The sequence below is a fragment of the Mobula birostris genome, chromosome 1 (genome assembly GCF_030028105.1).
Source record: "Mobula birostris isolate sMobBir1 chromosome 1, sMobBir1.hap1, whole genome shotgun sequence".
NCBI classification, from domain to species: domain Eukaryota; kingdom Metazoa; phylum Chordata; class Chondrichthyes; order Myliobatiformes; family Myliobatidae; genus Mobula; species Mobula birostris.
Genome location: NC_092370.1, coordinates 54,796,313 through 54,810,633, shown reverse-complemented (window position 1 = coordinate 54,810,633; position 14,321 = coordinate 54,796,313). Strand labels below are relative to the sequence as shown.

The window sequence follows — 14,321 nt, the reverse complement described above, 5'->3', positions numbered from 1 at the left end:
GGGCAGGGGAGAGAAGAGAAGTGCAGTAGTGATAGGGGATTCCATAGTTAGTGGAGCAGACAGGAGATTCTGTGGTCATGAACGAGACACTCAGATGGTATATTGCATCCCACATCCCAGGTCCCAGGGTTCGCGATGTCTCAGATCAGATCCATAGCATTCTGAAGGGGGAGGGTGAGCAGCAAGAAGTTGTAGCTCATATTAATACCAACAACATAGGTAAGAAAAGGGAGGATGTCTGAAGAGAGAATATAGAGAGTTAGGGAGAAAGCTGAAAAGCATGACTCCCATGACAGTATTCATAGGATTGCTGCCTGTGCCACATGTCAGTGAGGATAACAATAGGATGAAATGCCAGATGAATGAATGGCCGAGAAATTGGTGCAGGGAGCAAGGTTCCAGATTTTTGGACCTCTACAAAAAGAACAGATTACACCTGAACTGGAGGGGCATCAATGCTCTGAGGGACAGATTTCCTAGATCTGTTGGGGAACGATTAAACTAATTTGTCAGGAGGATAGGAACTGAAGTGATAGAACTGAGGATGAAGCAGTTGGAATACAAGTAGATGCAGTGCGTAGTGAGACTGTGAAGAATGATAGGCATGATGATAGGGCAAAAATGCAGTCAGAGTGATGAGTTGAAGTGTAACATAGGGACAAAAATCAAAAAAAGTGATCAAGAGTGATTTCACGTCATATGCCGGTGATAATAAACCTGATTCTGATTTTGAAACCGAAAAGAGGACTAAAGGTGTTATATTTGAATGAACACAGTATACAGAATAAGGTAGACCATCTTGTGGCGCAGTTAGATTGGCAGGCATGATCTTGTGGGCAACATTGAGTCATGGCTGCTAGAAGGTTACAGTTGGGAGCTTAACATCCAAAACTACACACTGTATCAAAAGGACAGGCAAGTAGGCAGAAAAGGTGGGTAGATCGGTTGGTAAAAAATCAAATCAAATCGTTCCAAAGAGTTGACATACAGGATTGAAAGATGTAGAACCCTTGTGTGTAGAATTAAGTAACTGCAAGGATAAGAAACGCCTTATGGGAGTTATATACAGGCCTCTGAACAGCAGTCAAGACGTACAGTACAAATTACAATGGGAGATCGAAAAGGCATGTAAAAAGGGCAATGTAATGATAGTCATGGAGGAATTCAATATACAGGTGGATTGGGAAAATCAGGTTGGCGCTGGAACTTGCAGAATGCCTATGAGATGGCTTTTTTGAAAGTAGCTTATGGTTAAACCCAATAGGGGAAAGGCAATTCTCAATTAGGTGTGGCGTAATGAACCAGATTTGATTAGGGTGTTTAAGGTAAAGAAACCCATGTGAGGCAGCGATCATAACATGGTAGAATTCACCTCGCAGTTTGAGAGGGAGAAGAAAAAAGTCAATGTCTTATAATGGAGTAAAGGGAATTACAGAAGCCTGAGAGAGGAGCAGGCGAAAGTAGATTGGAAGGGGACACTAGCAAAAAAGAGAGCAGAACAGCAATTTGGAAGGTGCAGAGTAGATACATAACAAAGATGAAGTATTCTAGAGGAAGGATGAGTCAACCATAGCTGACAAGCTAAGTCAAAGACAGCATAAATGCAAAAGAGAGGGCATATAATATAGCAAAACTTAGTGAAAATTAGAGAAACAGAAGACAACTAGAACATCAGACAGAGAGAAACGATGAAATATGAAAGTAAGCTAGCCAGTAATATAAAAGAGGATATCAAAAGCTTTGGCAGATATATAAAGAATAAAAGAGAGGTGAGAGTGGATATCAGACCACTGAAAAATTATGTTGGAAAGGTGGTAATAGGGGACAAGGAAAGGGTGGAAGACTTAATGAATACAAATCTTTTGTCAGTCTTCACTGCAGAACACTATACCAGCATGCCAGAAGTTCGAGAGAGTCAGGGGACCGAAGTGAGTGTCGTTGCTTTACTACAGAGAAGGTGCTTGGGAACCTGAAAGGTCTGAAGGTAGATAAGTCACCAGGACCAGATGACTATACTCCAGTTCTGAAACAGGTAGCTGAAGAGATTGTAGGGGTATTAGTAATGATTTTTCAAGAATCATTAGATTCTGCAATAGTTCCAGAGGACTGGAAAATTACAAATGTCACTCCACACTTTAAGAAAGGAGGGAGGCAGAAGAAAGGAAATTATAGGCTAGTGGTAGAAAAGATGATGGAAAACATCAATAAGGTTGAGAGGAGTTAGAGGAACGGGATAAAATAGGCCAAAGTCAACATGGTTTCCTTAAGGGAAAATCTTGTCTGACAAATCTGTTAGGATTCTTTGAAGAAATAATATGCAGGATAGACAAAGGAGAGTCAGTGAATGTTGTTTATTTGGATTTTCAGAAGGCCTTTGACAAGGTGCCACACATGAAGCTGATTAACAAGAACCCATGGCATTACAGGAAATATACTAGCGTTGGGTGACTGGCTGGAGGCAAAGACTGGGAATAAAGGGAACATTTCTGGATGGCTCCCAGTGGTGTTCCACAGGGTTGGTGTTGGGACTGCTTCTTTTCACGTTATATGCCATGATTTGGATGATGCAATTGATGGCTTTGTGGCCAAGTTTGCAGCTGATAGAAAGATAAGTGGTGTTGAGGAAGCAGGGAGTCTGCAGAAGGACTTAGATAAATGGGGAGAATGGGCAAAGGAGTGACAGGTGGAATATAGTGTAGTAAATTTTATGATCATGCACTTTATTAGAAGGAATAAAAGGCTTAGCCTATTCTTAAAAGGAGAAAAAAAATCACTAATCAGAGGTGCAAAGGGACCTGGGAGTTCTCTTGCAGGGTTCCCTAAATCGCCTCCCTCTAGTGCTCCTTCCCCCTTTTGCTTTCTTCCATGGTCATCTGTGTCTTTCACCAATCAACTCCCAGCACTTTACTTCATTCCTCCCCCTCTAGGTTTCACCTATCACCTGGTGGTTCTCTCTCCCCTCCTACAATCTTTTAAATCTACTCCTCAGCTTTTTTTTCCAGTCCTGCCAAAAGGTTTCAGCCCAAAACGTTGACTGTTATTTTTTTCCATAGATGCTGCCTGGCCTGCTGAGTTCCTCCAACATTTTGTGTGGGCTGCCCATACCACTGACTACAGATTATCAAATGAGAACTCATTAGCCCTCATTTAACGAGTGTAGAAGGGCATTTTTGGAGAAGCAACAGATGCACTAAAATGACATATCTAGATGGTGAAGCAGATACACAATAGTAGCTACCTGAAAAACAACAAGAATAGGAAGCCATAGACAAACATGACCAGCTGTACAACCAATGGATTATATCAAAGCTCTACGGTCTTACTACATGTGGTCCTGAGTAGTTAAATAGCTGAGATGTGGAAACTACAGGAACTTCAACAATGGTAGAGTCTAGCATGCAAGACTTAACAGAAAAGGTGGAAGCATTCACAACATTTTCAGGCAGATCTTCTGAGATGATTCATCTTAACGTCTCCTTGAAATACACAATACAACAGGGACCAGTATTTAGTTGATTGGTTTCACCCCTCATGATATTAAAAAAAAATCTGAGATCTAATGAAGTAACAAAGGCTCTGGGATCATACAACATCTCAAGTGTGGTACTGAAGACATGTGCTCCAAAAACAAGCATGCCTCTAGTCAAGCTGATATATTGCAGTGATGACACTTCTACCCAATAATGTGGAAAATTGGCCTATTCACAAAAAGCAAGATAAATCAAATGCAGCTAATAAATGCCAAGTGTATTTTCAATCATCTGCAAAGAGTAAAATGTTTCCTACAGTACTATAAAGTTCCAGATCTCATTACAATCTTAGTCCAAATACGATCAAAGAACTGAATGCCACAGGTGAGATGAGAATGCTGCTCATGCCACATTTGACTGAGTGTGGCATCACAGAATCAGGGTAAAGTTGAAGTTTACAAGTATTAAGGGGAAATCAAGACAATTTTGGTATTGCAGGTCAATCAACCTAGCCTCAGGATATTGCTGCGGGTACTTCTTGGGACAATGTCCTGAGCCCAATCATCTTCATAAGTCATATTCTGTCCTTCACACCAAAGTAAGGATGTTTGCAGATAATTCCAAAATATTCAATTGCATTACAATTCTCTAGCAAATAAAACAGTCGAGTACTACATGCAAGATGTGAGGAATGAGCTAGTTGAAGAGCGTCATGTAACAACAGTGCCTTATGCCAATGCCAAAGACTACCTGAAGAATCTAACTGCCTACCTGCCCCACCCAATTCAATACTATTACCATCAACAGATACCACCCATCAATATCCTGCGAAGATTCATTCACCGAAGATATACAATCATGTCAATAGACAATAGACAATAGAGGTGCAGGAGTAGGCCATTCGGCCCTTCAAGCCAGCACCGCCATTCACTGTGATCATGGCTGATCATCCACAATCAGTATCCAGTTCCTGCCTTATCCCCATATCCTTTCATTCTGCTATCTTTAAGAGCTCTATTCATCTCTTTCTTGAAAGCATCCAGAGACTTGGCCTCCACAGCCTTCTGGGGCAGAGCATTCCATATATCCACCACTCTCTGGGTGAAAAAGTTTTTCCTCAACTCTGTTCCAAATGGCCTACCCCTTATTCTTAAACTGTGGCCTCTGGTTCTGGACTCACCCATCAGCGGGAACATGCTTCCTGCCTCCAGCATGTCCAATCCCGTAATAATCCTGTATGTTTCAATAACATCCCCTCTCAGCCTTCTAAATTCCAGAGTATACAAGCCCAGTTGCTCCAATCTTTCGACATATGACAGTCCCACCATCCCGGGGATTAGCCTTGTGAACCTACGCTGCACTCCCTCAATAGCAAGAATGTCCTTCCTCAAATTTGGAGACCAAAACTGCACACAGTATTCCAGGTGTAGTCTCACCAGGGCCCTGTACAGCTGCAGAAGGACCTCTTTGCTCTTATACTCAATTCCCCTTGTTATGAAGGCCAGCATGCCATTAACTTTCTTCACTGCCTGCTGTACTTGCATGCTTGCTTTCAGTGACTGATGTACAAGAACACCTAGATCTCGTTGTGCTTCCCCTTTTCCTAACTTGACTCTATTTACATAATAATCTGCCTTCCTGTTCTTACCACCAAAGTGGATAACCTCACATTTATACACATTAAACTGCATCTGCCATGCATCTGCCCACTCATCCAGCCTGTCCAAGTCACCTTGCATTCTCATAACATCCTCCTCACATTTCACACTGCCACCCAGCTTTGTGTCATTGGCAAATTTGCTAATGTTACTTTTAATTCCCTCATCTAAATCATTAATATATATTGTAAACAGCTGCGGTCCCAGCACTGAACCCTGCCCCACTGGTCACCGCCTGCCATTCCGAAAGGGACCAGTTAATCGCTACTCTTCGTTTTCTGTCAGCCAGCCAATTTTCAATCCCATGTCAGTACTCTGCCCCCAATACCATGTGCCCTAATTTTGCCCACTAATCTCCTATGTGGGACTTTATGAAAGACTTTCTGAAAGTCCAGGTACACTACATCCACTGGCTCTCCCTTGTCCATTTTCATAGTTACATCCTCAAAAAATTCCAGAAGATTAGTCAAGCATGATTTCCACTTCGTAAATCTATGCTGACTCGGACCGATCCTGTTACTGCGATCCAGAAGTGTCATAATTCCATCTTTTATAATTGACTCCAGCATCTTTCCCACCATTGACGTCAGGCTAACCGGTCTATAATTCTCAATTTTCTCTCTTCCTCCCTTCTTGAAGAGAGGGACAACATTAGCCACCCTCCAATCCACAGGAACTGATCCTGAATCTACAGAACATTGGAAAATGATTACCAATGTGTCCACGATTTCTAAAGCCACCTCCTTAAGTACCCTAGGATGCAGACCATCAGGTCCCAGGGACTTATCAGCCTTCGACGAGAAGAGGCGGAGGACAAGCTAGCCCGCAGTTAGTTTTCACAATGTCTCCTGAGACGGTGATGTGTCTCTCATGTGAGATGTGGCAGTCTTGGGGGAACTCCCCTCTCCCGCAGAATCACATCTGCCAGAAGTGCATACGGCTGGGCGATCTGGAAGACTGCGTAAGGAATCTGGAGCAGCAGCTGGATGACCTTCGACTCATAAGGGAGAACAAGGCAGTCATAGATGAGAGCAACAGGGAGGTAGTCACACCTAGGCTGTCAGAAGCAGGTCGTTGGATGACAGTCAGAGGGCGGAAAGCGAAGGTGAGCAGACAGGTAGTGCAGACCACCCCTTAGCCATTCCCCTGAATAATAAGTTTACCGTCCTGGATACCATTGGTGGGGACGACCGACCAGGTGTGAGCCACAGTGGCAGGGTCTCTGAGTCTGAACCTGTGGTGCAGAAGGGTGGGATGGAGAAGAGGAGAGCTGTCGTCATTGGAGACTCTATAGTCAGGGGAGCAGACAGGAGATTTTGTGGACGTGAGAAGGACACCCGCATGGTTTGTTGCCTCCCGGGTGCCAGGGTCTGGGATGTCTCTGACCGGGTACACGACATCCTGGTACAAGAGGGAAAGCAACCAGAAGTCGTGATACATGTTGGGACCAACAACATAGGCAGGAAGAGGGATGAGGTCCTGAAGTGTGAGTTTTGGGAACTAGGCAGAAGGCTCAAGAACAGGACCTCAAGGGTGGCATTCTCAGGATTGCGGCCAGTGCTACCTGACAGTGATGGTAAGAATTGGAGGAGATGGCAGTTGAATGTGTGGCTGAGGAGTTGGTGCATGGAGAAGGGTTTTAGATTTTTAGATCATTGGAATCTCTTCTGGAGAAGGTGGGACCTGTACAGATTGGATGGGTTGCACCTGAACTCGAGGGGGAGCAATATCCTTGCAGGTAGGTTTGCTAGCATGGTTCGGGAGGGTTTAAACTAATTTGCGAGGGGGATGGGACCCAGAGCGATAGAGCAGTGAAAGAAGTGCATGGAGTAAAGCCAGATCTAACATACAGGGAGGCTTTGAGGAAAGAGAAGCAGAATAAACGGTGTAAAGACAGTAAGATAGAAGGGCTGAAATGTGTGTACCTCAATGCAAGAAGCATCAGGAACAAAGGTGGTGAACTGAGAGCTTGGATACATACATGGAATTATGATGTAGTGGCCATTACAGAGACTTGGCTGGCACCAGGGCAGGAATGGATTCTCAATATTCCTGGATTTCAGTGCTTTAAAAGGGATAGAGAGGGCGGAAAAGGGGGTGGAGGGGTGGCATTACTGGTCAGGGATACTATTACAGCTATAGAAAGGGTGGGTAATGTAGCAGGATCCTCTTTTGAGTCAATATGGGTGGAATCAGGAACAGGAAGGGAGCAGTTACTCTATTTGGGGTATTCTATAGGCCCCCTGGTAGCAGAAGAGATACAGAGGAGCAGATTGGGAGGCAGATTTTGGAAAGGTGCAAAAATAACAGGGTTGTTATCATGGGTGACTTTAACTTCCCTAATATTGATTGGCACCTGATTAGTTCCAAGGGTTTAGATGGGGCAGAGTTTGTTGTGTGTGTCCAGGACGGATTCCTGTCACGGTATGTGGACAGGCCGACCGGGGGAATGCCATACTAAATATAGTACTAGGTAATGAACCGGGTCAGGTCACAGATCTCTCAGTGGGTGAGCATCTGGGGGACAGTGACTATCACTCCCTGGCCTTTAGCATTATCATGGAAAAGGATTGAATCAGAGAGGACAGGAAAATTTTTAATTTGGGAAAGGCAAATTATGAGGCTATAAGGCTAGAACTTGCGGGTGTGAATTGGGATGATGTTTTTGCAAGGAAGTGTACTATGGACATGTGGTCGATGTTTAGAGATCTCTTGTGGGATGTTAGGGATAAATTTGTCCCGGTGAGGAAGATAAAGAATGGTAGGGTGAAGGAACCATTGGCGACAAGTGAGGTGGAAAATCTAGTCAGGTGGAAGAAGGCAGCATACATGAGGTTTAGGAAGCAAGGATCAGATGGGTCTATTGAGGAATATAGGGAAGCAAGAAAAGAGCTTAAGAAGGGGCTGAGAAGAGCAAGAAGGGGGCATGAGGAGGCCTTGGCGAGTAGGGTAAAGGAAAACCCCAAGGCATTCTTCAATTATGTGAAGAAAAAAAGGATGACAGGAGTGAAGGTAGGACCGATTAGAGATAAAGGTGGGAAGATATGCCTGTAGGCTGTGGAAGTGAGCGAGGCCCTCAATGAATACTTCTCTTCGGTATTCACCAATGAGAGGGAACTTGATGATGGTGAGGACAATATGAGTGAGGTTGATGTTCTGGAGCATGTTGATATTAAGGGAGAGGAGGTGTTGGAGTTGTTGAAATACATTAGGACAGATAAGTCCCCGGGGCCTGACGGACTATTCCCCAGGCTGCTCCACGAGGCGAGAGAAGAGATTGCTAAGCCTCTGGCTAGGATCTTTACGTCCTCGTTGTCCACGGGAATGGTACCAGAGGATTGGAGGGAGGCGAATGCTGTTCCCTTGTTCAAAAAAGGTAGTAGGGATAGACCAGTGAGCCTTATGTCTCTGGTGGGAAAGCTGTTGGAAAAGATTCTTAGAGATAGGATCTATAGGCATTTAGAGAATCATGGTCTGATCAGGGACAGTCAGCATGGCTTTGTGAAGGGCAGATCGTGTCTAACAAGCCTGATAGAGTTCTTTGAGGAGGTGACCAGGCATATAGATGAGAGTAGTTCAGTGGATGTGATCTATATGGATTTTAGTAAGGCATTTGACAAGGTTCCACACGGTAGGCTTATTCAGAAAGTTAGAAGGCATGGGATCCAGGGAAGTTTGGCCAGGTGGATTCAGAATTGGCTTGCCTGCAGAAGGCAGAGGGTGGTGCTGGAGAGAGTACATTCAGATTGGAGGATTGTGACTAGTAGTGTCCCACAAGGATCTGTTCTGGGACCTCTACTTTTTGTGATTTTTATTAACGACCTGGATGTGGGAGTAGAAGGGTGGGTTGGCAAGTTTGCAGACGACACAAAGGTTGGTGGTGTTGTAGATAGTGTAGAGGATGGTCAAAGATTGCAGAGGGACATTGATAGGATGCAGAAGTGGGCTGAGAAGTGGCAGATAGAGTTCAATCCGGAGAAGTGTGAGGTGGTACACTTTGGAAGGACAAACTCCAAGGCAGAGTACAAAGTAAATGGCAGGATACTTGGTAGTGTGGAGGAGCAGAGGGATCTCGGGGTACATGTCCACAGATCCCTGAAGGTTGCCTCACAGGTGGATAGGGTAGTTAAGAAAGCTTATGGGGTGTTAGCTTTCATAAGTTGAGGGATAGAGTTTAAGAGACGCGATGTAATGATGCAGCTCTATAAAACTCTGGTTAGGCCACACTTGGAGTACTGTGTCCAGTTCTGGTCACCTCACTATAGGAAGGATGTGGAAGCATTGGAAAGGGTACAGAGGAGATTTACCAGGATGCTGCCTGGTGTGGAAAGTATGCATTATGATCAAAGATTAAGGGAGCTAGGGCTTTACTCTTTGGAGAGAAGGAGGATGAGAGGAGACACGATCGATAGAGGTGTACAAGATAATAAGAGGAATAGATAAGAGTGGATAGCCAGCGCCTCTTCCCCAGGGCACCACTGCTCAATACGAGAGGACATGGCTTTAAGGTAAGGGGTGGGAAGTTCAAGGGGGATATTAGAGGAAGGTTTTTTATTCAGAGAGTGGTTGGTGCATGGAATGCACTTCCTGAGTCAGTGGTGGAGGCATATACACTAGTGAAGTTTAAGAGACTACTAGACAGGTATATGGAGGAATTTAAGGTGAGGGCTTATATGGGAGGCAAGGTTTGAGAGTCGGCACAACCTTGTGGGCCGAAGGGCCTGTACTGTGCCGTACTATTCTACGTTCTATGTTCAACAGCCTATTCAACACCATTTCCTGCCTAATATAAATTTCCTTCAGTTCATCTATTACCCTAGGTCCTTTGGCCACTATTATATCTGGGAGATTGTTTGTGTCTTCCCTAGTGAAGACAGATCCAAAGTACCTGTTCAACTCGTCTGCCATTTCCTCGTTCCCCATAATAAGTTCACCCGCTTCTGTCCTCAAAGGCCCAATTTTGGTCTTAACTATTTTTTTCCTTTTCACATACCTAAAGAAGCTTTTACTATCCTCCTTTATATTCTTGGCTAGTTTACCTTTGTACCTCATTTTTTCTCTGCGTATTGCCTTTTTAGTTACCTTCTGTTGCTCTTTAAAAGTTTCCCAATCCTCCGGCTTCCCATTCGTCTTTGCTATGTTATACTTATTCTCTTTTATTTTTATACTGTCCATTACTTCCCTTGTCAGCCACGGCCTCCCTTACTCCCCTTAGGATCTTTCTTCCTCTTTGGAATAAACTGATTCTGCACCTTCCGCGTTATTCCCAGAAACACTTGCCATTGCTGTTCCACTGTCATCCCTGCTAGGGTATTGTTCCATTGAACTTTGGCCAGCTCCTCCCTCATAGCACCATAGTTCCCTTTGTTCAACTGTAATACTGACACTTCCAAGTTTCCCTTCTCCTTCTCAAGTCAGGGGCTATCTATCCTCTGCTTACAAGCTCACTTCCTGACATTTAAAAGCATTCTGGGAGCACAATGGAATACCATCGACTTGCAATAATACAGCTCAAACACTACTCAAAACGTTCAACATCATCTAGATCAAGGAACATTGGATACTTGGTATGCTATCACTCCTGTAAATATTTATTCCCTCCCTATCTACTGAATCCTGGCTATTATCTAAAAAAGGAGCTGCATTTACCTGCACCAACAGCACCTCTTACATCTGCATATTTGGTGGTCAAGATTGAGAGGGGCTGTGAGAATCTTAGGTTGTAATTCATAGTGAACAAATACAATTTAATCTATGAATTATTACCCAAGATACTGTTGTTCTGCATGGTCGAAACTATTTATTGTTATGGCCTATGCAGAACAACAAAAAAATGTTAAAAATTATTAATGTACAAGAAAAGATGAAATTGGAACAAATCACTGAGACTAGATCTTATAATCTGTGTTTAAAATGTTTAAAATGCAGATGTGGAAGTCTGAAATAAAAAAAACAGAAAATGTTAGAAATATTCAGTAGGATCAATCTTTCAAATTTCAATCATGTTTAGTCCTTCATTTTTAATAAAGTGACTTCAACCTAAAATGCAAAGTTTGTTCCTTTCTTTGCAGATGCTTCCTGAGCATTTCCAGCATTTTCTTTTTTTATCCTTGCATGGTTTGCAGACTTCAATAGTTTTAGCTACAGTATATTATTTTGTTGAATTGCAGACTCACATACAGTTCTTTTCTAGAATTTGAGCTAAAATTCATTTATATATCACATCAGGTTTAACTAAGTTACAAAGAATCATAGGTATTGTCATTATTTTGTTCATTATCAATTTTTATGCAATAAAATCATTAAAATCCACTCCTATATATTAGCCATGGCAAAATAAATCCACTGAATCTACACTGTTTTTAAAATATACACACTGTATTAACCACTAACCTTTGGTTTTTCTTCCTCATCAGATATTGTTTTTTTCAATATTGCTAGCTTGGTCCTCTGTGCATTTAGCACTTTCTCCACTTGGGAGAGCTGTTTCTTCATGCTGGCTAATTTGTCATTATTAATTTTTAGAGCTTCTTGTATTTGCTGCATTTCTCTTTTCATTTTATTTCTTTCCTGGCGACTTTAACAGATGCCAATGTTATTTTTTTAATAAATCAAAATAATTATGATAGAGTAGAACTTTATTTATCACTTACCTATCTTTAATGTTGTTGTTAAACATTTCAACATCCAATTCAAGTTCTTTATTTTTAGTCTCCAAATTCGTAAGCTCATCCAGTATTTTGTCATATTCTTTTTGTTGATTTGACAAATCAGCATTGCCATTTTGCATCTACACATACAAACATACAGATTCAAGCTATTAAAAGTTAGAACAAAAAATTCTACCAGCACAGTTTCTATAAAGGAATATTAATGTATTTCATTTACTCCTAAGTAGATGTAAAGAAGTTTTTACAAACCAGGTTTACTGAGTCAAAGAGAAACTACAGTATACAGATGTCAATTTCCTCAGCCAAAATAATGGTCAGCTGTAATGAAAAATATTGCCTTGGGATATGAAAGATAATCACATTCATATAGCACAATGCATTGCCATTCTATTGGATTATGCCAGGAATTGATTGTTCAAGTTTCACATGCAGTGATCTGACATTTAGTGCTCATGACCAATGGGGGCTGAAGTGGAGTAACTCAGAAAAAAAAAATCTTTCTCTGCAAAGATATTTGCAGAACCTGTTCAAATCATTACATTCAAATCGGGGCTGCATTATCACCCAATTGAGAACTCATCTCTGCACCATGCCATTCTTTTTCCATCATCCTAGCTTATGTTTCTTTTTGTTTTCCAGTATAAAGTTTGCTGATGGGTTAAGATGATGTTTCATGTGCTCCAGATGACTTTTATATTTCTGTACCTCTCCTTGTGACATTCCCCTGTTCTACTTTACATTTAATTTTATTATTCTGTGCCCACACTAGTGGTATATATTGGAGCCACCAAATGTTCACCAGTTGTTCAGGTAATTTTTCGAAAGGAAGTAATGATTAGAAAAATTACTCGCTGAAATTTAAGTAGGCATTATAAGAGGATACACCAAATCAGAATTGATTTATTCTTCAATTAAATATTAAATCCCACCATTTTTAATTATGCTTCTACTCACAGAGACTGTCATTTTGCATTCAGACTCTCAGCCCAAGCTACTCAAGTGAATGGAGCAGTAGACATCACTCATGCATTCCACAGTTCAATGACTGTCAGGAATTCAAAGACATCCAAGCTTGGGAAACTCACTACTGCTAATTCTATAGATTTGCATGCTGAAACACAACTTTGTGTTCCCTTCATATTAAATATTAATATAATATAAAATTATATTAATACTTAATGTTAAGGGAACACAAAGTTCACTTTATATATTAATATAATATAAAATTAAGTGAACGTAATATTAAAAATGTTAAGCTCACTTAATTGGATGCGAATCAGACCATTACCAACTGCTGTCATTGTGACCAGTCAAGGAAAACTATTACAAAAATATCCCATGATAAAAGAATTCTAAAAGGGTTATTAAATTGCTGTACATTACCTTTGGGATGCAAACTCTCCTGACTTCCAACTCCATAATAATAGATCTGCCACTCATCAAACACAGTTTAAAAAAAAAGACTGTCTATATTAGGCTTGTTGATCACTCAAAATTATACATTAGGGCCAATTACCTTTCTCCTCTCAGAAGAAACTACATGAGGCAAAAGAATGCTTGGTATTCAAATGCATATACTGTGTAATTTTTTTTCCATCAGTTAAATTAATGATGGAAAGATCATACAAAGAAATGCCCATTTTTCCAATGTGCACTCTTAGCATCTGCACACAAAGAGGGAAAATCACTTTTACAATTTAAATGGAAGGAATCCAACTGAACACCTTTCTAATAGAACGTTGGCCATCCGTGAATCAACTTGTCCACAAAGTTAGGTACACAAAATAATGGGGGGGGGGGAGAGAAAATTAGGTACAAGTCTATTTTATTGGTGCTGGAAGTTCTAGTAAATAAATGAAGCACAGTCACTCCCACCGTTTACTGTATATGAATGTTTACATCGGTACAAAACCAGATGTGAGCACAGGAATTAGATGAGCAAGGAAAAATGCTTTAGTTTTCCTAAAATATCCAGATTTCTCAGCCATTACTGAAGCAATTACAATTTTATTTTGATTTTTAACATATTGGGGTAAAAGTTTTTTTTCCCTGATTTACAGCCTTTTTGCATGAATCACCAACGGCACAGGAAAAGAATTAGACAAAAACAGAAAATGTTGGAATCATTCAGCAGATAAAATAGCATTCTCAGAAACAATGTTGGTTGATTAAGGACTCCTTATCAGAATTGGGAAAGTGTGAACATAACTATTTTAAGATGCAATGAGGTTGTGGAGGGTGAGGGGTGGGCTTCAGGGTAAGAAACAGAGAAAATGTGATAAGGTGCAGATCAACGTTGTCAAGGCAACAATTACTTAAAATACCAGTTGGAGACAGAAAATAACGGAACAGACTTGTGTGAGGGCTCTCAACCTTTTTATGCCATGGACCAATACCATTAAACAAAGCGTCTGTAGACCAAAGGTTAGGAACATGAGGGGGATCTTCTTCACTCAGAGGGTGATGAAAATGTACAACGAGCTGGCCGCAGAAGTGGTGATTGCAGAATTGAATTCAACATT

At 41.5% G+C, this 14,321-nt stretch overlaps 1 protein-coding gene across 9 annotated transcripts in view; it reads right to left on the bottom strand.

The window, feature by feature from the left end:
* ccdc178 (coiled-coil domain containing 178) overlaps positions 1 to 14,321 on the bottom strand; it is a 365,844-nt gene that overhangs the window by 277,042 nt on the left and 74,481 nt on the right. For all 9 annotated transcript variants that reach the window (XM_072259449.1, XM_072259707.1, XM_072259587.1 and 6 more), the window contains 2 exons: positions 11,782 to 11,918; positions 11,522 to 11,705 (listed from right to left, as the gene is read on the bottom strand). In XM_072259449.1, the coding sequence (XP_072115550.1) occupies positions 11,522 to 11,705; positions 11,782 to 11,918 (321 nt within the window). The remainder of the gene's footprint in view (positions 1 to 11,521; positions 11,706 to 11,781; positions 11,919 to 14,321) is intronic.